The sequence below is a fragment of the Physeter macrocephalus genome, chromosome 19, assembly GCF_002837175.3.
Source record: "Physeter macrocephalus isolate SW-GA chromosome 19, ASM283717v5, whole genome shotgun sequence".
Classification (NCBI taxonomy): domain Eukaryota; kingdom Metazoa; phylum Chordata; class Mammalia; order Artiodactyla; family Physeteridae; genus Physeter; species Physeter macrocephalus.
Window position 1 is genome coordinate 63,921,205 of NC_041232.1, and position 23,438 is coordinate 63,944,642.

At 47.5% G+C, this 23,438-nt stretch overlaps 1 protein-coding gene across 1 annotated transcript in view; it reads right to left on the reverse strand.

Annotated features, from left to right (window-relative positions):
* Window positions 1–23,438, reverse strand: part of MYO5B (myosin VB) — a 324,120-nt gene that overhangs the window by 26,771 nt on the left and 273,911 nt on the right. Inside the window, exons 15-17 of the mRNA XM_028479944.2 lie at window positions 15,018–15,158; window positions 14,007–14,104; window positions 7,721–7,807 (exon numbers count right to left, since the gene is read on the reverse strand). Coding sequence (XP_028335745.1) covers window positions 7,721–7,807; window positions 14,007–14,104; window positions 15,018–15,158 — 326 coding nt within the window. The remainder of the gene's footprint in view (window positions 1–7,720; window positions 7,808–14,006; window positions 14,105–15,017; window positions 15,159–23,438) is intronic.

Sequence of the window (23,438 nt, forward strand, 5' to 3'; positions counted from 1 at the left end):
ATTACTGAGCCATAAAAAGAAACGAAATTGAGTTATTTGTAGTGAGGTGGATGGACCTAGAGACTGTCATACAGAGTGAAGTGAAGTAAGTCAGAAAGAGAAAAAAAAGAAAATGGTCAGAAGAACCTAGGGGCAAGATGGGAATAAAGATGCAGACCTACTAGAGAATGGACTTGAGGACACGGGGAAGGGGAAGCTGGGACAAAGTGAGAGAGTAACATGGACATATATACACTACCAAATGTAAAACAGATAGCTAGTGGGAAGCAGCCACATAGCACAGGGAGATCAGCTTCGTGCTTTGTGACCACCTAGAGGGGTGGGATAGGGAGGATGAGAGGGAGGTAGATGCAAGAGAGAAGAGATATGGGGACATATGTATATGTATAACTGATTCACTTTGTTATAAAGCAGAAACTGACACACAATTGTAAAGCAATTATACTCTAACAAAGATGTTAAAAAATTTTTTTAAAAATCCAAATGCCCATCAACTGATGAATGGGTAAAATAAAATGTGGTGTATTCTTATAATAAAATAGTGTTAAGCATTATAAAGGAATAACGTTCTGATGCATGCTACAACATGGATGAACCTTGAAAATATTATCCTAAGTGTAAGAAACCTGACATAAAAGGCTACATGTTGATCACATGTGTGATTCCATTTATATGAAATATCCGGAATAGGCAAATTTATAGAAAGATGATACTCATGCATGGGTTCCCAGTGCAAAGGTGACAGGGCGCTCACCCCGCCATGGACACCCCGTATTTGCCTCTCCCTTTGTCCCCCACGTATGTCCTGGGCCTCTCAGGGGAACACAGGCTGAGACCCCAACGTGGCCCTGGGTCTGAAGGTCGCTAAGCCCTACTGCAGGGGAAGGGAGACACAAGCCTTCCCCACTGGCTCCATGCTGGAGCCGAGACGCTAGAAGAGGACAGAGGCAAATCTAAGCAGTCCCGGCACTGCCCTCAGTCAGTCAAGTGGCTGCGGTTTACCAGGGGCCAACACTTGCCTCTGGGAGACAGCTGTAGGGCAGGATGCATCTAAAAATCACCTGGGAAATCTTGTCGAAGGCAGATTCTGAGTCTGAGGCGGCTCCTGGCTTCTGGGAACGCTTCCACATGACGGTGATGTGCAGCCGTGGTCAAGAACCCGGTGTCAGGCCCTGGTCCCCGGAAATGAGCACAGCGCTCAGGGGAGAAAGGGCCAGAACTAAGGGCAGGAAGAGCTGAGATAAAAAATTATTTTGCTCCAAAATAAGTTCTACATTCTTCTTTCTTGGGAGGATTTTTAAAAGCAAGGCGAGTAACTATGTGTCTGTTTGTTTAATCATGATTAAACAGGAAGGTGAATCAAGCAATTTCTCAAGCCTCCATCCAGTTCTCCAACCCTATGCTATTTAGTCCCTATGGGGCAGGGGGGTGAAGCTGGGGAAGGAGTAGAAATCTTTTCGGAAAGCACCAATGAGGTTTTCTGACGTGACTGTGAGGTAGAGTGAAGAGTTACGGTGAGTTTTTTTCCTAGGATATAAATACTGCATATTCAAGCAGCTCCCCTCTCCCCACCCCCCACCCCCACACGCTTGTTTTGCTTAAGTGGAATTTGCTTCACAATTCCTCCAGGACACAAAGCTGCTCTGAATCCCCGCAAGGAGGGAGACAGGTGACTGCACAGGCGTAAGACACCTCCCGGGGTGGGGTGCTGGGAGTCAGGTGCTGGGGGACGAGCTTGTCTTCCTGGACAGAGCATTTATCACGGTGCTTTATGGACGTGATCATGGATGGGGAAGGAGTGGAAATCTTTTCGGAAAGCACCAATGAGGTTTTCTGACGTGACTGTGAGGTAGAGTTAAGAGTTACGGTGAGTTTTTTTCCTAGGATATAAATACTGCATATTCAAGCAGCTCCCCTCTCCCCACCCCCCACCCCCACACGCTTGTTTTGCTTAAGTGGAATTTGCTTCACAATTTCTCCAGGACACAAAGCTGCTCTGAATCCCCCCAAGGAGGGAGACAGGTGACTGCACAGGCGGAAGACACCTCCCGGGGGCGGGGCTGGGAGTCAGGTGCTGGGGGACGAGCTTGTCTTCCTGGACAGAGCATTTATCACGGTGCTTTATGGACGTGATCATGGACATTTTTCTTAGCCACTGTCGCATTTCAACTTGAATGATACATTTTCATTTTAAATCAGACTCACAGAGGGCCATACCGGGGGCGGGGCTGGGAGCCAGGTGCTGGGGGACGAGCTTGTCTTCCTGGACAGAGCATTTATCACGGTGCTTTATGGACGTGATCATGGACATTTTTCTTAGCCACTGTCGCATTTCAACTTGAATGATACATTTTCATTTTAAATCAGACTCACAGAGGGCCATAATTCTTAGGAAGGATAAAAGCAGACAGGTATACTGAAGCCTGAGGCCAGGGTGAGGGAGCACCAGAGGCAGCTGCCGGCCAGCAACTCCGCATTCATCCTCTCTGGCTTGGTGGACTGTGCGGGCACTGGCATCTATTAATTTCGGAACAGGGCTAAGAGTTCCACACCCAGGGCATCGGTAGGCTGGATGCAGGAACCTGGCCTGAGATCCCAGCTGAAAAGGGCTGCTTTTGGCTCGGGCTCCTTGGGGAAGAGCCCTCTGGACATTTCATCACAAGTCCCTGCTGCCCTGGACCATGTGTTCCCTTTCTCTTTGCCATTTTCTTCCCTGTAAAGTGATACCTGCCCTGTGGCCACAGAAGTAGGAGAGATGTAGGAAAATGTTATAAGTTGTAATCCCCCTAATCAAAGAAGCCATTCAAGTTTCCTTTGGAGACAGCTGTGCAAAGCTATGGCTGCCCGACGAGCTCGTGCACGTGGAGTCACTTGGCTGCCCTGCGTCTCGGCAGCCAAGGAAGCTGAAGGCTTTTTGTGATGACCCTCTGGTCCCAAGAAGGTCTCCTCAAGTCAGGTCAACAAAATGACTGCCCACCTCTACACTGAGGGAGCACACGTGACACCTGTGTGTCTCCTTCAATGGCAAACACCTTGACAGGCACACAGTATCCGCTAAGCCTCACTCACCTCATCCCCAGACCCAGCAGACACACACCAGGCTTCTGGATGAAGCAGTTAGGTAGCATTTTGTTTTTAACCAGCGAGGTCACTCCACGGGGTTACCAAGCCTGGCAGGTACCGAAAGTCAGGCCGCGTGCAGAGTCAGAGACTACGGGTGCGGTGGTTTGCCCCGCAGCCCTTCCCCCTCACCACTCACCTCCCAAATAAATGCCACCCGAGGTACTGTGACTTGGCGGTGGGGAGAAGTTAGGATCCAACTGAAATAATATGGATGATTCAACTCCGTCTCAACACTAAGGAAAGTGTCACAACACTATGGTGCCTCTTTCCAAAAGTTAGTATTTCAAACGGCAGTTTGGGGAGGAAATCCTCTCTGTGACCCTTCAGCAAAATCTGCTAAGATAGCAAACAGGAGGAGGATATGGAACGCAGTGTTCTGGATCTAATCCCAAATATTTAAATCACAGCATTAAGTAACATTTTCTGTGATACGAGAAAATACCAGGCTTTCTTTCCTTCCCTATAATACCTTTCCAACAGCCAACTGTGTTTTGCAATTACAAAAGCAAAAGGTACAGATGCCCTTGTAATTATCTGCTGGGAATAAGTCTGAAACAATTAGGGAGGAAGGGAAAGACACCCATCAGCTGACCCGTAAGAGGCCAGCAAGTCTGTGGGCATCTCCACTTCACTGGCAACTCTGCCTGCAGCCAGGTGGAATGAACAGCAGGAGAAGTGGCTCTCCATATGAATCGAAAGACTTGGAGGGAATGCATTCTCTTGGCTGCCAAGGAAGGGGTTGTCTGGATGAGGCAAAAAGCACCCCTGGCATGCTAAGACTGGAGGACTGAGCAGGGGAACAGGCACTGAGCTGATCTCCCCCATCACTGGACAGGAAGAGCTACCTACCATCCCTTCCAGACCTGGACCTCACACTGCACCCTGACTGGCAGGAACCTCCCGCTGCCTCCGCATCAATCCGAATCCTCCTCAGCCTTCAAGGCCCAGCTCACGTCTTACCTCCTCCATGAAGCCATGTTTCCTCCTAAACTTGCACCTACAACAGTTAGTTGTTCTTTAACTGCTTTAGGTGTGTAGCACTCACTCCTCCTAGACTGTGAGCTCCTGGTGGGCAGAGGCCATGCCTTACATCCTTAATTCCCTCAGAGCAAACGGCATGGAGCTAGATGCTCGATACAGGATGAGACATGCTGTGGAAGGACAGATTAACAGGAGAAAGGGATACCATGAAGGCAAGAAAACCTTCTCATGCTACAAAAATTCATGGGAGACCACAGGAGTAAAACGCTCTCCCCTTCCTCTTCCACCTCCTAAACAGATGATTTTGTACCGTGTCAGCAAAACCAGTGGGTGGCACACACTGTCACTCCGATTGATTTCACAGTGAGGCTGCGAGGACGCTCCATGGGTGAATCAGAGGTGACAGAGTGCAGGGGCCTCTGCCTGAAGCATGGTCTACAGTTAAGCATGTCAGACGCAAAGACTTCTAGCCTTTCCTTGACATTCTCCAAGAAAAGAGGGTCATGCCCTCTGCAAGTCATTTGTCCTACCATTAAACAATTCATTCTGTTAGAAAGTTTTTGGCGAAACAGGTGGCTCCTTGTATACTGAGACGGGTCCCCAAGCTTCCATCTACCTTAGAATACCTCATTTTCACAGGGTCCCAATGCTCACGCCTCCCATTGGACAGGCCCACCATTAGCACCCATTATATGTTACACACAAAGATGAGCGCCTGGGTTTCTCTGCTTACCTCCGGACCTCTGCACTGTACAGCACAGGTATGCCTGTGAGGACCCGTGATCCCTAAGTTTCCTGCACAGGGACCCTCAACAGTTTAACATGGGACATCTCAGCTCTACTCTGTTTTGACGCACTTTAGACAATTCTTAGACTGACCTTTTCAGTTGCTTGAAGAGTTCTGAGAACTCCAGAATGCTCTTTTGAGGCGACCAGGCACATCAGGATTTCACAAAAACAAAGCTAGAAATGTCTGATATAGACATGTCCTACCCCGATAACTACCCCAGAAGGATGCAGCTTCTTGCTCATATCTGGATGAGGAATAAATACGTTATTAAATGCTTATGTGCCTGGCACTGTGCTGAGGACTTCAGGTGCATTACCTCATTTATCACAACAGTCTGTGAAGTAAGTATGATCATTCTACTAAATGATGAGGGAACCCAGGCTCAGAGAGATCAATTTACTCGCCTGTGGTCACCCAGCCTAGGAGTCTGGGAGCTGACACTGAAATCTAGGCCTGACTCCGAAGCCCAAGGTCCAACCACCAGGTTCTGATGGCTCCAGTCCAGGCCGCGCTTCTGCAGTCTGGTCTTTTATTTACAAGCTGGAGAGGGCAGGGAGAAGCTCCACACCAGGCCTCCAGCCTGGGCCCAGCCCACAGGACCCCACCTGCCCCCTCACTCCTCCGAGACACCTGTTTGGAAGAACAGTGAAGAAACGCTTCACTGACGTAAGCAGTTAAGATGTTTGCCAACCACCACCCGGCAGAGCAGGGCAGGGTGATTCTAGTCCAGCCCAAGCACAACCAGCTGGGGACCCTGGGCAGCTCACTTCCTTCTCGGGGCCTCCTTGGTGAAGGTGCGTCTTAAATCAGGAAGCACCCACACCTATACGTACAGCTAAAGTGAGCTCAGGCCACAACACACTTTCTACCACAAACTGCCACCTTCTATTTTCCATCTGAAGTTATTTCGTTAAACAAACAAGATGTTGGCCACAGCCCATTAAATTGCTTTTCTGACCCACTAGTGGGATGCGATGCAGTTTTGAGAGACACTGGACTAAAGACGGCAGATTAAAGAAACCTCTCTGGGAGCCCAGCAGATAGAAGAGCCAGGAGCAGGAGTGGGGCCCGGCTGCCAGTAGAACACGGTTTGAAAACCAGTGGCTTGACAGCTCCCTAGCGTCCTTGTGAAGTTCTGAAGTGGAACAAACTATGCCTGGTCTGAACCCTGTGCTTGGAGCATCACTGAAAGGCCATCCAATCAGCCAGGCTACACTACTTGAACTCAAGATTGAACCACTGTGCCCGCAGCCTGAGCCCCTTCCGCTCAATCAAAAGGCTGATGTGGGTGCTGCAGGGCAGGAAGGAGCACAGAGCCTTCACCAAGAAGGGCAAGCGCGGCCCACCTCATCAATCGTGGAGTTGTCAGCCAGTTGAGTTCGGACCCCAAGGTCCAAAAATGAGATGGAGCCCCAGGACGCTCCTTGTCTGTTTTCTAAGAAGAGAGATGTGGTTGAAAGACAGTAATAGCAGCCTTCCACCCCCAGCTGGAGCAGATCATTCTGAGCAATGCTTGAACCTGCTGGGTTTTGAGAAGCTGCGTGGATGTTGCAGATTAGTGACAGTTCTTTGCACTTTCCAGGTCAAATGCAAATTCCTAATTCCATCAGCAACTTCCTTCCCAGGCGTAACATCTGGGAGCCATTGAGGGTTAAGTTGTTTCTGGGTAACTGACCACTGCATGTGAATGTTTCCTCAGCTGCAGTGGGAAAGTGCCAGGTGGAGATGGCGGGGTGGGGGCGGGGCTGGGCTGCCTCTCCTCCTCCCCATTTCTGGCTCCTTCCTCCTTCTGACACTTAGAGGACCTTCTTCAGACAGGTGGGTCCCTGTGGAAAATACCACAGGCTCTGGGTTGCTACAGTGCTCTGTTCAGCTCCAGTTCCTGGCAGAAGATGTTTGGCTTATGTGATTTCACGGGGGCTAGTTGGTCGCTATCTGTACCCCACCCCTATTTCAGGCCAGTGTCCAGCAGAGGGGAATCCACGGTCTTGGCACAGCTTCAACAGACACTGGGGTGGCTCAATGGCCTATCCGCAATGCAAATTAGATCATGATAGTGGTTTTTTAGCTCAAAGAAATGACATTTTCCATCATATATTTGATTCTATATTAAAAGGTAAAGGGGTCCATTGACAGATGAATAGATAAACAAAATGTGGTCTCTACATATAAGGGAATATTATTCAGCCTTAGAAAAGGAAGTTCTGACACATGCTACAACATGGATGAATTTTAAAGACATTATGAGAAGTGAAATAAGCCAGGCACTAAAAGACAAATACTGCATGATTCCACTTACATGAATCATCAGTGTAGAGTCATCAAAATCATAGAGACAGAAAGTAGAATGCTGGCTGCCAATGGAGGGAATGGTGAGTCGTGCTTAATGGGTACAGTTTCAGTTTTGCAAGATGAAAGAGTTCTGTGGATGAATAGTGGTGATGGTTGTGCAAATATGAACGGACTTAGGACCACTGAACTCTACACTTAAAAATGATTAAGATGGTAAATGTTAGTGTATTTTACCACAATAAAGAACAAACAAGCAAAAGGGAAAGAGGACAAGGTAGGACTTGGGCACAGAAGAAATCCCCTTGGCAACTCCAGCCAGCTTGACACCCAGACCAATGCCAAGTTGAAATCTGAAAAGCTGTCCAGGAGGATGTTACTGTTGACACCCATATTTCTCAGCCCAAACTGAAATTCTTTTGTCTGTCAACACCCTGCTTGAGCCCTCAGTGTTGGGGAACGTTTCTGGAGGCTCTGTCTTGGGGGACAGCACATAAGAGGGTTCCCTGGGGAGCCAGGCTCCAGGGGCTGCGGTACCTGGACGGGTAGCCAGCTGCGCTGATCCGAATGGTCTCCAACACCCCGCACGCTCGGAGCTGCTGCACTGCTCTCTTCGGGTCAAAGCTGCAAAACACAAGACAAGCAGTGAGTGCCACACGGCAAAGTAATGGAACAGGGGAGAGGGAGAGCCCGCCCCCTCCTGCACAGGCACCCTAGAGCTCAAGGTCAGGGGCCAAGGACAGACTAAAGGACAGTGACTGGCAGCACATGAGCCATCTCAGCATCTTCAGTTCTGTGCACATTCTTATTCTCACCTGGGATACTCCTCTTCTCTGCCCCCTGCATTCTGTCCACCCACCAAGGCTCATTCCTGCTTCCTCTGCAGAGCCTTCCCTCATTATTTCCATACACAGGGGCATCTGTCTTAATTCAACGGCCAAATCATATACACTCGGCACCACAAGCATTATTTGGCTCCGGAGTTAAAAGGGGGAGTGTCTCAGGCCGTGCAGACCTGGGTTTGAATCATGACGTGATCACTTAGAGCTGCATGTGTGATTTGGGGCAAGTAACATAACCTTGCAAGGCAGTATCTTCATCTGTCAAGTGGGGATCATAGAAGTATCCCTTTTAGAGGGTTAGTGTGAAGATGAAATGTAATGGCCCATGAGAGCAGTGAGAACAGCGCCTGGCAGAACATAAGGGCACACGTGTTGTTAGCTACTATCATGATAGCTGCCCAGTTAAGAATCATATAGATGAAGAACTTTATCTTCCTGTCTTTAGAGATATGAGCCATGAATTCAACAACTCACCCACCCTAAAATGCTACGTTTAGCACTGAAAAGCCAGTTTTTATTCTGGGTATATGTGTATGTGTACGTCCGGGTATACGTGTATGTCCTACACATATACTGAGTAGGACACTGGAATAAAAAGTCAGACATGGTCTGGATTTTCTAAGAGTATCCACACTTGAAGAGGAGAGAAGTGTATAGAAGAAGTAAACCCCAAGGCAGTATGTGATAAAAGTGGTAAAAATGCTGAAAGAAACTGGAGGGAAAGATGTTGAGGTTGGCTGGGGTAATCAGGGAGTCTTCGTGGAGAAAGAATTAAGCTGAACTAGAATTAACCATTTATATTTGGGATGAGGAATAAGTGTTTCCATTTCTTTCTGGCTGTTCTGAAGCCTGGCTACAAGCCGAGGGCCTCTTGCTCCTTGCACTCTGGGAGGAGGGAGGGCAGGGGTGAGGACCTCCAGACTCAGTCCCGGATCCTGCGGATCGTACTGGCTTCAGCGCACACCTGGCCGGGCAGTCGGGCAGCCTACTTGCCCTGTTGGGTAAATGCAGATGGCAGCTTCTTTACTTCTAGGGCCCGAGAGGGCTCAGGAGGCAACCTCTCACCACATTTGTCTGCCATGCTCCTGGACAGCCCCAGATGCTCTTCTCCCAGCAGCTGGACCCATTCAGGATTCTGGAATTCTGCAGGAAGGACCTGGCCTGGGGTCGACCGCCCTCCATTCACATCTCTCCATGGGACACACCCTCGCTGTCCTCCCATCTCTACGACCTGCTCGGCCCCTGGTCACGTTGCTCTCTTACGCTGAGTTGCACGTGGGCCAGGGGCCCAGGAGTCCACTGAGGCAGATGGTGCCCTGCAGTGGCCTGGGCTCAGCAGGCACTTGGTGGTGGGGAAACAGCAGGCATTTTCCAAGTGACTGAAGACCGCGAGCTGGCCTTTCCCGGGCACTGTCTTGGTTCCAATGCGCAGGGCTCGGCGTCCCAGGAGACGCCCTCGTCCTCCTCCAGGCCTGGGCTCACTCTGACTTCCTCCCGCCTCACCCTGCCTGCCCAAGTCCTACCTTCTTTGGACACCCAGCTCTTCCATAAAGTCTTCCTGATGACTCCAGCCCCAGAGTGAACATGGCACTTTGAGCGCGTAAGGCACAACTAAGCGCTGAATTCTGCAGAGTCCTGAATACCAACAGTTACTTCAGAGGAGTTAATTTCATCTTTTTTAGGCAGAGAAAAAGCTCCTTAGTGGAAGGGTCTTACAGAACGAAAGGAAACACTCGCGCCGAGACTAGACCGTAAGCTGAACCTCTTACTATGCCACCCACTTTGTAATTTTGCTGAGGCCGCCCCAGGATTCGGCTCAGTTCTGGGATCCGAGGAGGACCTTCATACGGGTGGTGGTGATCAGTTTCACAAGCAGCTCTATGTCCGAGGGACATAAAGGCTGCCTGTGACCTCGAGAGACCCAAGGCGGCCTTTGGGAGGCCGGCTCTGCCGTTTACGGGTTCTGCTCCTCTCGCCTCTCAAGTGCTCAGCTGGGCCCTGAGTCAGGAACGCAACGTGGACGTGCTTGTCCTTGGGAAAGGTTTCCTGCGCACAGCAGCCTCTCCCTCGAGGCACCCTGCAGCCGGGATCTTGACTGGCCATCGGCTTCTTCCCTTTGCTTGGCACAACTACGGGGTCAAGTTCAACCTGCTGCACATGGTGGGGGCGGGCAGCATGCTTGGCGAACATCTGTGACCTCTAGTCCTTTGTGAGCTGTGGGTCTAGCTGGGGTCCCTACTTCCTCTAGGACCTCCTGCTGCTTCCTGGGTGGAAAAATGAGCTGTCACTGAGAGGCCCTTCCCTCCTTAAAAGGACTATTACTCTTCCCCAGCACCCCCATCTCCTCTTGCTCTGGACCCCTGTATCATGTCTGTGAAAACTGGGCGTGCCAGCTCTGGACCAGGTCCTGTCTGATGGCTGGTGAGCGGCTTGGGAACGTGACCCCCGCTCCCATGCAGTGCTGTGGAAGCTCTTTGGGGGAAACGTCTTCTCTTGGGGCCCACACACCGAGTTGGTCCCACGGAAGGCATGTGGCAAATAATTTTTGAACTCAGCTTTAACATTCTTCCCTGCTTCTTGATGACCTCAGCAAAATCCCATCCTTCACACATCCTCTTCCCCGTGGTGGGGGAAACGAGCAAGGCTGAAGTCGGGAACTTGGACTGGCCTTAGCTCTGCCACCAACAGCTAATGTCACCTTGGGCAAAACACTCTCTCTGGACCTCGTCTTCCTCACTCATTCAATGAGAGCTGAGAATATCTGCCCAACTCTAATCTACTGGTTTGTTGTAATGATCGAGTGATGTAAAGGAGAGGAAGCTGTTAGAAAAAACCCGAGAAGATAGTATACCAAGAAGATACTGCCATGACCCTCCCCTGTCCACACTCCGCCAGGGGACACGTAAAGCCTGCCAGCCTTCTGTACCTTAATCTTATCTCCCTGATAGTAAAGAAAACTCACTGTTAAACTCTCTCAGTCTGCCCCCCTGCATTAGTTACCAGTAACTGGGAGTGAAGACCAGCCCTTCCACCTGTGAAATTTGGGAGGGCCACAGTGCAGACAAGCAACACCCAAGTCTGGACTGAAAAATTACCAAAGATATGTAAGGGTCCAACTGCTGAAATGCAGGCTTATACTCTCCTCTCTCAATAAACTGTGCAGGTTCAGCAGAGCCGGAAGCTTGCTGGACGCAGAGCGAGACCTCCTCCCATGGCGCCGCCTGATTGATTTCCGCACAGGCTGCCTGGGGCTCTGCGGTGTTGTGCACGCAGCACGCGGGACTCCGAGGCGCTCAGGACCGCCTGCTTCGAAGATCAGTGGACTGGCCTTCAGGAAACCTGGCCAGTTCCTCCGACGAGCCACCCCAGATGATCACACACACCCTAGGCCACCTCCTTCCCAGACACTTCATGCCCTCTTGTCTCTATGCTGCTGTGGCTTCAGCAGACCCACTGACAGTCACTCCTTCCATGTGGTCAACCGTTATTTGTGGCTGGCAACTCCTTAAGGATGAAGGCTACATCTTATTCATTGTCATTCCACCTGTCCTAGCCCAGTGCTCGGGACAGATGGTTTCTGAACACAGGAAGATGTAGAGAGAAAGACTTTTATAAAAGAGATGCGAACAAAGCATTCAGTGCAGGACAGAGGCTCTCCACTGGGGGCAAGTTTGCCCTCCAAGGAACATGTGGTGATGCTTTAAAACATTTTTAGTTGTCACAATAGTAGGGATGTTCCCATCTAGTGGGTGGAGGCCAGGGATGCTGCTAAGCCTCTTCCAGCGCACAGGACACTCCACAGCAAAGGATTCCCTGAGCCAAAATGCCAAGAGTGCGGAGGTTGAGAAAGCCTAGTTTTAGGGGATGGAGGAGGGATACAGCACTTTCCTTCCAGAATGTCAACAACATCATATATTGTAATGGCATACATTTTTATACTGGTCACAAATAAACCCCATTATCTCCTTGAATCCTTCCGTCAGGATAATTATCTCTTTAACCGTAATGAACAGATGAGGAAATGAGACTAAAAGGGTAGAGGACTAGTTTGGGATTAGCCAAATAATTGGTAGCAGAGAATCCAAGCTTTCTGACTTGGTTCTGTACTCCCCCCATTTTCTTTATTGGGAGGAAGATTTTGGTCCTGAAGGAAAAGGAGGGTCTTGGAAAAATGGGATATTAGGACTAGAAAGTCCCGTTGGAAGTCCCCAGTGTCTTCTCTCACTTGGGAGGGGAGACCCAGCATGAGAACTCGGCACATGGCGGGCGTCCGGTCTGACGAATGAACTGCCCAAGGTCGCAATGGCTGGGGGGAGGAGCTGGTGCCAGCCCTGGACTCTCCTCTCCCGGGCCAGCACGCCGCTCCTGCCCTTCACACATAATCTGTCTTTCACACATGCTGTGTTTCTAACAGCCTCTTTCCTTCTGGAGGCAGCTGGTAAACAGATGCCACACGGGGGGAATTCCTAAGCGTGTCTCGGAAACTTGGAGGAAGGGAGAAGAATGAACGGTCGGCACGCTTCAAAGAAGGCTGATTTGACGCTGTCTTCCTAACCGTTTTCAGCACAAGGCTCCTGTGAGTGGAAGTCAAGCTTTATTAACTGATACAAATTGCAGAAGGCAGTTCAGATATTCATTCTGAGTCAGAGTTGCCAAAATAAATTATTTCACAGAAAGAAATTATGCCAGGACCAAAAAGGAAATCAGAAAGATGGGAAGAAAGTGCTTGAAAAATTTAAAAATATCCCTTCTCCGGCCAGAGGGAATAGCACACGTGGAGGCTCAGGGTAGCAGAAGAAGAGGCTGCAGAGGTGAGTGAGAGACAATTCTAAAGGCGCAGGGCAGTATTCCAGGCAAGAAATGAAGAGAGTCTGAAACAAGGCCAAAGTGGAAGGGAGAGACGAGGGAGACCAGTGTGAGAAATTTTCAAGTAGACTCCATGCGACTTGGACAATGATTGGATCTTGGGGAGTAAGGGAGAGAGGGAAGAATCAAGGGTCATGCTGTCCAATATGGTAGCCACTAGCCACTTGTAAGTAAATAAAATGAAATTAAGAATTCACTTTCTCGTCACACCAGCCACATTGCAAGAACTCAATGGTCACGTGTGACTAGTGGCTACCATGTTGGTCAAGGCAGATTGTAGAAGAGTTCCATCATCACAGAAAGTTCTACTGGACAGCACCGGTCCAGAGAGACCTCAGGTTTCTGGTTTGGAAGAACGAAGTTTGGTGGGTGGATGAGATGTCAGGAAATCATTATGCCATTTACTACAACAGAGACTAAGTAAAGAGGAAACATTCAAGGGGGAAAGGATGAGTCTGGTGTCAGACACGTTGAATGTGAGGAGGCCAGTGAAGCTGCAGCAGGCCTGCAGAAAGGCTGGCTGGAATCTGGCACACCCCGGAAATGACAAAGATACTGAAGAGTCACTGCTACCCAGATATGGGTGAGGTCAACCATGTGGGTGGTGACAGAAATGGAAAAAAATTTTTAAGGTAGGAGTAGTGGCAGAATTTGGGTTAGAGTGAGGGGAAGGCGAGCAAGTGTGGGTAACTCCAGAAGCCCAGCAGGAGAGGGGATGTGAGAAATGGGACCATCTGCATCGACACACTGCTTGAGGTTATGTTTCCTCAATCAAGAAGCCTTCCCTGACCACTCCGGACATGCTCCTGTCTCTGAACTGAGCAGTCACTGTGAGACGCACTATGTCTGCATTTAACGGCACACTTCTAACTGGTTCTCGGGTTCGTGGGCACATTCAACACCACTGTAAGCAACAGGGGACCGGGGAACTGGATCTTCTCATCCCCCTGAATCCTCTAGACGGCAGACAGGTGCAACCTGTATTCGGCATATAAACCATTTGGGGAGTGCAGGATCGGCTACTCATCCTGCTGAAGATCGCAGACCTCTGAGAGGCTGTGCCTGCCCCTGCTGCACCTGAACTTCTAAGGCCACACGAAGAGGCTGGCACTCACCGGAAGGGGAGCTTCTCGTCGTTGGGCTTGATGCAGCGGACATAGTGCGGCGTTGTGGTGTTCAGGGTCTCCATGAGCAGGTGCAGGGAGGTGCGGAACTGGGGAGACAAAGATCAGTGACTGGTGATTTATCTGTCTTCAGCTTTGTGGCTGAATAATGAACAAAAAGGAGCACACACAGACTGGTGGTAGTATCTGTCAATACTCTTATCGTTTAGATCATTACTTTTAACCCAGGACAGGGGGACACCCAGGGACCTGGTGTCAGACGCCAGCTCTGACAGCTGCCTGCTTGCATGACCAAAACCGAGGCCCTCCCTCATCCCCGGGACTCCTCAAAGCACGTGGGGAGAGACTGTCCGGGTGTGTCTCATTCAGTGCCCTGATCAGATGAGATAAGGTGAGCAAGTGCTAAGAGCGTGAGAGGGACCATCGCTGTGAATGGAGGCCCATGAGTCCTAAACATGAGGCCCTGGAGCCCTGGCACGTGGTGCCTGGGCATCCCGGGAATTACTGCCTTATAGGAAATGCTCAGAGCCGGGAATCCATCGAAGTATTAAGGTCAGTGGTTGCCAGGGGCTCAGCAGGCAGTCTCTTATCTTGGGAGACACACTGGACATAAAATCCCACAGCAAACCCACAGCAGGAGCTGTTTCTCAGTTTTTGGGTCCCCAGGCTATTGGCCCCTCCCTCAACAACTGCACCTCTAGACCTCTGGCCTCGCCCACAGGTGTCTGTGGTCCGGCAACATCTACAATACCCACAGGGATCAGACGCATTGTGTGGGGCTGGAGTCATCCTCTTTCTCTCTCCTGCCGGTTCCCTCAAGAGAAGGTTTCACAGTTTCCTACTTCAAAGGGCACAGAAATACTGGGCTGGGTGCTGGGGATGCGGATGCCGAGGCCACTCTGGCCTCCCTCTGACTCTGCACCTACATCCTTTGTCTCCAGAGAGGCAGCCCTGCTACACGTGCCAGGACCCACAGCTCCCACCATGAGGCCTGGGGCTGACCTGGTGGCCCACGGTTTTCTTGTGCTCCTTGTTGGAGGCTTTCAGGGGGGGCCTGGCAGAGCGAACGCTGATCTTTGAAGATGTGGTGGCAGCAGGAGCAGAGTCTGTGCCATCATGGAACAAGTCAGCCACCAGGGGGAACTAGAAACAAACACAGGAAGAAGACAGAGAACAAGAGTTCTTGGACTCTATGCTGCTTACACTCTTTCCAAGTAGCTTTCCAATACATGCCTTAGAGAAGTGGAAGCACACGTCCACATTATTCCTAATAGCGTTACACATGTACAGCATTATTCCTAAGGCCCACAAAGCAGGAACAACCCAAATGCCCATCAACTGATGAACAGATGAGCAGAATATGGTGAATACACGCAATGCAATATTACTCAACAAAAAATGTAAAGGAATGAAGTCCTCATACATGCTACAACATGCGTGAACCTTGGAAACATGCCAAGTGAAAGAAGCCGGACAGAGAAGACCACATAGTGTGTGATTCCATTTACAGGAAATCCAGGGGACAGAAGGTAGTATATGGTTTGCCAGGGGCGAGGGGAGGGGCAAAGTGAAATGCCTGCTGATGGGAACAGAGTTTCTTTTCGGAGTGATGAAAATATTCTGGAATTTAGCATGGCGATAGTTGTACAACTTGGCGAATATACTAAAACCACTGAATTACACAATTTAAAAGGGTGAACTTTTGGTACAAGAATTATATCTCGATTTAAAGAAAGGAAAAAAGTAATTTTCCCAGACTATCTCACTTAACCTTTACCTACAAAGATGGGCAAAACTTCTTTCCCTTCTGGTGTGGTAGAAGGTAGCTATGTTCTAAGAAAACTGTTTAAATTTTTCCATACTTATTATTACTGGGTCTTGTAAAGTTATTTTAACTTCCTTAAGCCTTATTTTCTTCATCAGTAAAACAGGGATAAGAATGTACCCATTATGTGGAGCTGTTATGAGACTAAATAAGAATACCTCTCTCTTAACGCACTGTGTGTACCAGGGTGAAGATCAGACCGTCCATGAGGGGCAGGTGGGACAGAGAATCCCAGCCCTCCCCTGTCCCCTACAAAACTAGTCCTGCCAGCATCCCCTGGGGAAGTGGATGCTGGGGATAGAATCAAGTGTTGTAAGGCCACTACCACATGCCTGCATGTGGGGAGGGAACAAAAGGAGCCCCAGGCCCCACTCTCTAATCCTGAGCCACCCCCAATCCCAACAGAAGAGAGGCTCAAGTGCTTGTGCCTCAGTGTCCAGGCTCTGCTCCTTCACATCCCCTGCACCTTTCTTCCCACAGCCCCCATAATGACAGTGTCTCCCATCTCCTCCTGCCAATTCTGAATGCCCTGAGTCTGCCTTCCGGGGGCTCTGCCATCTGATCCCACTCACCCCCTCTCAGATAATGCCTTTTTTCTTTAAATTAACTTTTATTGGCATATAGTTGCTTTACAAGGCTGTGTTAGCTCCTGCTGTGCAGCAAAGTGAATCAGTTGTACGTATACATATATCCACTCTTTTTTAGATTTCCTTCCCACTTAGGTCACCACAGAGCAGTGAGTAGAGCTCCCTGTGCTGTACAGTAGGTTCTCATTAGTTGCCTATTTTATACATAGTAGTGAATATACATCAATCCCAATCTCCCAGTTCATCCCACCCCCCCTTCCCCCCTTGGTAACCGTAAGTTTGTTCTCTACATCCGTGTCTCTATTTCTGCTTTGCAAATAAGTTCATCTCTACCATTTTTCTAGATTCCACATATAAGCGATATTATATGACATTTGTTTTTCTCTTTCTGACTTACTTCACTCTGTATGACAGTCTCTAGATGAAGCTGATCACTTTACTGTCACATAAACCACCACGCTTGTTATTCCCACCTTTGCTCACTGTTATTCTTACCTGAAACACCCACCCCCTTCTCCTACCTGCTTGTCCCGGGAGCCCCATCTCTCAGGGTCCGGCTCTGCCTCCTCCACGACCCTTTCCCAGATCACTTCATCCACTCATTTCTGTCTCTCCCAGGCTCAGCCTGTGCCAACTGGGTACCACCTGAGGTCTGTGCTGGGCCCTGAGCCCTAGGCTTGCTGAACATACAGCCTCCTAGCCTTCCCCCTTGATGGAGGATGACAGCTGAAGAGAAGACTAAAGGAGATAATCCACGTGAGTACAGAGAAGAGTGCCCAGGATAGAATAAGCACTCATACATGATCTAGTTTTATTATTTTTATTGGGGAGATATATATATATATATATATGAAAAATCTGTCTACATTGTGAAAGTACAGATGCCTGAGGAAGTTATATTTTTGAGCTGAAGAGGAAACAGAATCATAGAATTTAAATCTGGAAGAACCATAAAGATCAACACTCAACTTCCTGTGGCAGGTGAGGAAAGAGCAGCTCTGGGAGGAGGGACCTACCAGACCCTGCTTCAACCCCCAGTCGCCCCACAGCAACCACGGCGGGCGGCATCAGCTCGCCCAGGGCTGTTGGTTAATGGATGAGCCAGGGCTGGAAGCACTGACCTGGGCCTCCTCTCTGAAGACCTCTTCCCTGAGATTCAGCAGGTCCACATTCCTCCGACTTTCTGCCTACTTTTCCCAATGTGTTCTTTCCCCGCACCTTTCACTGGTCCATCTTCTGCACTTTTCTCCTTTGAGTTGCTGATCCCCCAGACTGCATCCTTACCACTTAATTTTTCTAACACTCATTCCCTGGACAGTATCCTTCATGCCCATGGCTTCAACTATCACCTTCAAGCCCGTCTCTCCATCTTGATTTTCTTCCACTACCATGGTCTGTAGTTCTAACCATCTGCTGAATATCCTGCTCCTCCTCCCTCCGGGTGTTCCACTGGAAACTCCAAGTTCAACATGGCCCAAACCACCGCCACCTGCTGTCTTCCCAGATTTACATTAGAGATCCTGCCATCACCCTACTTCTCATCCCCATCAATCACCAAGTTCTGTCCATGGTTAAGTCTCAGCAGTCCTTTCTCGATCAACCAGAACGTCGCCTGCCCTGGTTCAGGTCTACCTGAGCTCTCTCCTGGGTCACTATAGTCACCTACAAAACTCGAGTGCCCTACCTCCAGGCATACGTTCATACAAACACATTCTACCCCACAGCCAGTTTTCTCTAAATCCAAACCATACCCAGTAACCCCATGTTTACAGACCTGCTGGTCCTCACTGTCCATGGCAGAGAGCCATCATCACACATATTAACTGAGAACAGGGGTAAGGGCTGGAGGGGTTGGGGGAGAGGACAGCTCAGGCCTGGGGACTCTGTAAACTGGTGCCAGAGAGCCAAGGCACACGTGAGAAAAGGTCAGGTGCCCCGGCAGAGTGGCGCCTAGAAATTTCCACAGGGTAATAATTAATGGGAGGCTGAAGCCAAGTTCACGTTCTAAAGACATCAGTGATTCAGTCTGCCACGTCTAAACAATACATAAACTGATTAAATTATTCTAATTCATATACTTTCAGAAATAGACTTCCAAGACGTTTGAGTCTTGGGCAGAAGTTACCAACTGCATGACTACACTGTTTAAGGGGTCTAATGTACTGAAATCATTAGTAGTGGCTTTTTCTGTAAAAAATCTGTTAACTTCTAAGGTCAGGAGCATGTATCAGAACCACAGGAGGAACTTTGAAATCGGATTCAATTATAAGAGTATTTTCAAACGTAAGCCCCTTTCTCTTGCTTCAATCAGAAAAGCTATGCCTTTTTTAAAAAAATTTGACATATTAAAGGATTTATAACTTAAGAACAAAAAAGGAAAACTTCTGTTCAAGGCAGATTTTAATCTACACTGGCACTGTGCTATAATTTGGGAACAACCAAGGTTTAGTCTGGAGAATGTGAATTTTATTTTAAAAGTTATGTTTTAATTGTAGGTCCTTGCTATTGAGACCGTATTTAGAAGTGGTAGGGTCCCTGGGATGGAGAAGAAGATGAGTTTGTTGGGACTTTAGGGAGGAGGGGCAGGCTTTACATTCTATACAGAATTTGTATTATAAACTCAGTAAACGTACAGAGACATCTAATTTGACCACAGGACTGAAAGACCGACAGTCACCACGTTCAACCTCAGGCTACAGGCAGTAGTAAAAGACCAGGACAAGGGGGCTGGGCCAGACACGGACCTCCTTGTCCCAGGAGTGTCCCAGCTGTAACTAAACCCCAAGTCCCAATGAAAAGTAGTTACCAAGCTCTTGTTTGAAAAAGGATTCACGCAAAGGAACACATTTCTGAGTGAGAGGAAAAAAAAAATTTTTTTTTTTCAAACGTAAGCCCCTTTCTCTTGCTTCAATCAGAAAAGCTATGCCTTTTTTAAAAAAATTTGACATATTAAAGGATTTATAACTTAAGAACAAAAAAGGAAAACTTCTGTTCAAGGCAGATTTTAATCTACACTGGCACTGTGCTATAATTTGGGAACAACCAAGGTTTAGTCTGGAGAATGTGAATTTTATTTTAAAAGTTATGTTTTAATTGTAGGTCCTTGCTATTGAGACCGTATTTAGAAGTGGTAGGGTCCCTGGGATGGAGAAGAAGATGAGTTTGTTGGGACTTTAGGGAGGAGGGGCAGGCTTTACATTCTATACAGAATTTGTATTATAAACTCAGTAAAAGTAAAGATACATCTAATTTGACCACAGTACTAAAAGACCGACAGTCACCACGTTCAACCTCAGGCTACAGGCAGTAGTAAAAGACCAGGACAAGGGGGCAGGGCCAGACACAGACCTCCTTGTCCCAGGAGTGTCCCAGCTGTAACTAAACCCCAAGTCCCAATGAAAAGTAGTTACCAAGCTCTTGTTTGAAAAAGGATTCACGCAAAGGAACACATTTCTGAGTGAGAGGAAAAAAAAAATTTTTTTTTTAATTGACTAACTCCAGTTCTGCTCTTAGAGTGACTGGAAAGTCCATTTACCAGCTGACCGACCAGTAACGGAAGTACTACAATTCATCTTAGGGCAGCCCTCAGAAACACGATCCACCTGGGCCTTTCTAAAAATGTACTCCCTTCAGACTTGAAAACACTTAGATGAAACAGTCAAACAAACCAAGTACTTCCCTGATACTATTTGTCACTTATTTCAAAGTGTCCACAGGTACTGGCTTTCCTGTTCTCTGCTATTCAAGTCTATATATAGATTTTAAAAGCCTGAGGCAGATCTATTTGAAAAGGGATTAAAAGAAGTATGAAAACACTTTCTAAAGACCACTTGACAGTTTAAGAAAAATGTCAGTTACAGGTATATACATAGCTGTTACCTTGGAAATCACACCTATTCACTTCCATTTATATGAACATAAAATATATTTTCTTTAAAACAGACATGTGAGAGAGCGGCATGGACATATATATACCACCAAACGTAGGGTGGATAGCTAGTGGGAAGCAGCCTCATGGCACAGGGAGTTTAATTGACTAACTCCAGTTCTGCTCTTAGAGTGACTGGAAAGTCCATTTACCAGCTGACCGACCAGTAACGGAAGTACTACAATTCATCTTAGGGCAGCCCTCAGAAACACGATCCACCTGGGCCTTTCTAAAAATGTACTCCCTTCAGACTTGAAAACACTTAGATAAAACAGTCAAACAAACCAAGTACTTCCCTGATACTATTTGTCACTTATTTCAAAGTGTCCACAGGTACTGGCTTTCCTGTTCTCTGCTATTCAAGTCTATATATAGATTTTAAAAGCCTGAGGCAGATCTATTTGAAAAGGGATTAAAAGAAGTATGAAAACACTTTCTAAAGACCACTTGACAGTTTAAGAAAAATGTCAGTTACAGGTATATACATAGCTGTTACCTTGGAAATCACACCTATTCACTGTGAGAGGAAAAAAAAAATTTTTTTTTTTTAATTGACTAACTCCAGTTCTGCTCTTAGAGTGACTGGAAAGTCTATGTACCAGCTGACCGACCAGTAACGGAAGTACTACAATTCATCTTAGGGCAGCCCTCAGAAACACGATCCACCTGGGCCTTTCTAAAAATGTACTCCCTTCAGACTTGAAAACACTTAGATGAAACAGTCAAACAAACCAAGTACTTCCCTGATACTATTTGTCACTTATTTCAAAGTGTCCACAGGTACTGGCTTTCCTGTTCTCTGCTATTCAAGTCTATATATAGATTTTAAAAGCCTGAGGCAGATCTATTTGAAAAGGGATTAAAAGAAGTATGAAAACACTTTCTAAAGACCACTTGACAGTTTAAGAAAAATGTCAGTTACAGGTATATACATAGCTGTTACCTTGGAAATCACACCTATTCACTTCCATTTATATGAACATAAAATATATTTTCTTTAAAACAGACATGTGAGAGAGCGGCATGGACATATATATACCACCAAACGTAGGGTGGATAGCTAGTGGGAAGCAGCCTCATGGCACAGGGAGATCAGCTCGGTGCTTTGTGACCACCCAGAGGGCTGGGATAGGGACGGTGGGAGGGAGGGAGACGCAAGGGGGAGAAGATATGGGAACATATGTATATGTATAACTGATTCATTTTGTTATAAAGCAGAAACTAACACACCATTGTAAAGCAATTATACTCCAATAAAGATGTTAAAAAAAAAAAGCTATGGCTGTAAACAAAGTAACAAACACATTTTCTTTTCAATCAATTATTTTACATGGTAAATGCTACCCTCTGGGGGAAAAAAAATCTCGAACTTTTAGGTAAGAAATATTCTGTTTAAAGGGGTTTTAAAGAGGATTTGGAGGAAAAGTCTCAGCACTTTATTTGTTTAAAGAAGGAAAGGGGGACCACCTTCCTGGATTGCAGAGAATGATTATATTGTTTTACTGACTAAAGTTCTCTCTTACATAGTTACCTATTTATTCTAAATGTTGGTAGAGGCGTTTTAACTACCAGTACAAACTGATTTTAAACAGGAAGCATTCCAAAAACACTTAAAAGCAAATGTTATATAGTATGTTGACTCAAAGGCTATCATATAAAAAATAAATTAAGAAAAACTTTAAAGCAAATGCGTTTGCTCAAAATGAAATGTGTGTATAACCTGTAAGGAAGCTAGCAGCAGGGCAAGCAATGGAACGCATGCACTGTCACCCTTGATGAGCTGAAGTTGAGGGAGAACAGAGATGGGGGGAGATGGAGTCTGGGCCTTGTTGGAGCTACTCCATCCTGACTCCTGGACCTCTGGGATTGTCATGGCCCAGGGTAGGCAGCTTTGGGCTAATATGGTCTACTTGGCCTCTGGACCACATTGGTCTCAAGATCCCTTCTGCTGGGATGGCGTGGAGAGATGGCATCAGGGCTGCCGGCCCAGGAACACGGCCCAGCGTGGCCTTCACTGCCCAGCACCTGCTGGCATAAACTCTGGGCCCACTGCCCATCTCTCTGACTTACACTCAGCACTGCCCCAGAAGAGGAAATCTCCAGAAGAAAAAAATTCTTTCAAGATTTTTTTTTCAGATTGCTAAAATATTGCTTTTTACAATAAACACTAAGAAGGAAAACCCTCCACCTTTAGCATCTAAAACAAATCAGTCTGTTAACCTGAAATCATGTTTTAAAGAGGCATCTCTTAAGTCTCTATTTATAGCTCTCTGATAGCTGAGAAAGCAATTAGCTATATTATAGCCTCTTAGGCAATGTAACTGGCTTTACTAATTACATTCTCATTAACACCGTTTTCTCACTCGCTGCTCTTAGTGGGAGTTCTTCAAACATCCTTTCGGGCTGATAGGGTATATGGTAGTCTTCCATTCCATACTGCTTAATTTTTCACAATAATTTGTTAATTTCTTATCAGGGATGCCACACAAAAGAAAAAAGCTAATAGGTCTCCCCTCAGATAAAAATACTTTAAGTAAAACTATGGATTTACTTATAGGATCTAAGAGCTAGCTATGCTTAGGGTCTCCCCTCAAATAAAAATACTTTAAGTAGGGACTTCCCTGGTGGCACAGTGGTTAGGAATCTGCCTGCCAATGCTGGGGACGCGGGTTCGGGCCCTGGTCCGGGGGGATCCCGCATGCCACGGAGCAACTAGGCCCGTGAGCCACAACTGCTGAAGCCTGTGTGCCTGGAGCCCACACACCACAGCAAGAGAGACCACTGCAATGAGGGGCCCAGGCACCACGACGAAGAGTAGCCCCCGCTCGCCACAACTAGAGAAGGCCCGCGCCCAGCGGCGAAGACCCAATGCAGCCAAAAATAAATAAATAAATATATTTAAAAAAAAATACTTTAAGTAAAACTATGGATTTACTTATAGGATCTAAGAGCTAGCTATGCTTAGTGAGAAGAAAACCAGTAAAAAAATTGGGCATTAACTGGATACCATAGGCTTGCATCTTTCCAGGTCTTTATTTTTCTCTCTGCTTTTAAGTGTGTCTTAGAAACATAAACTTTGTGGG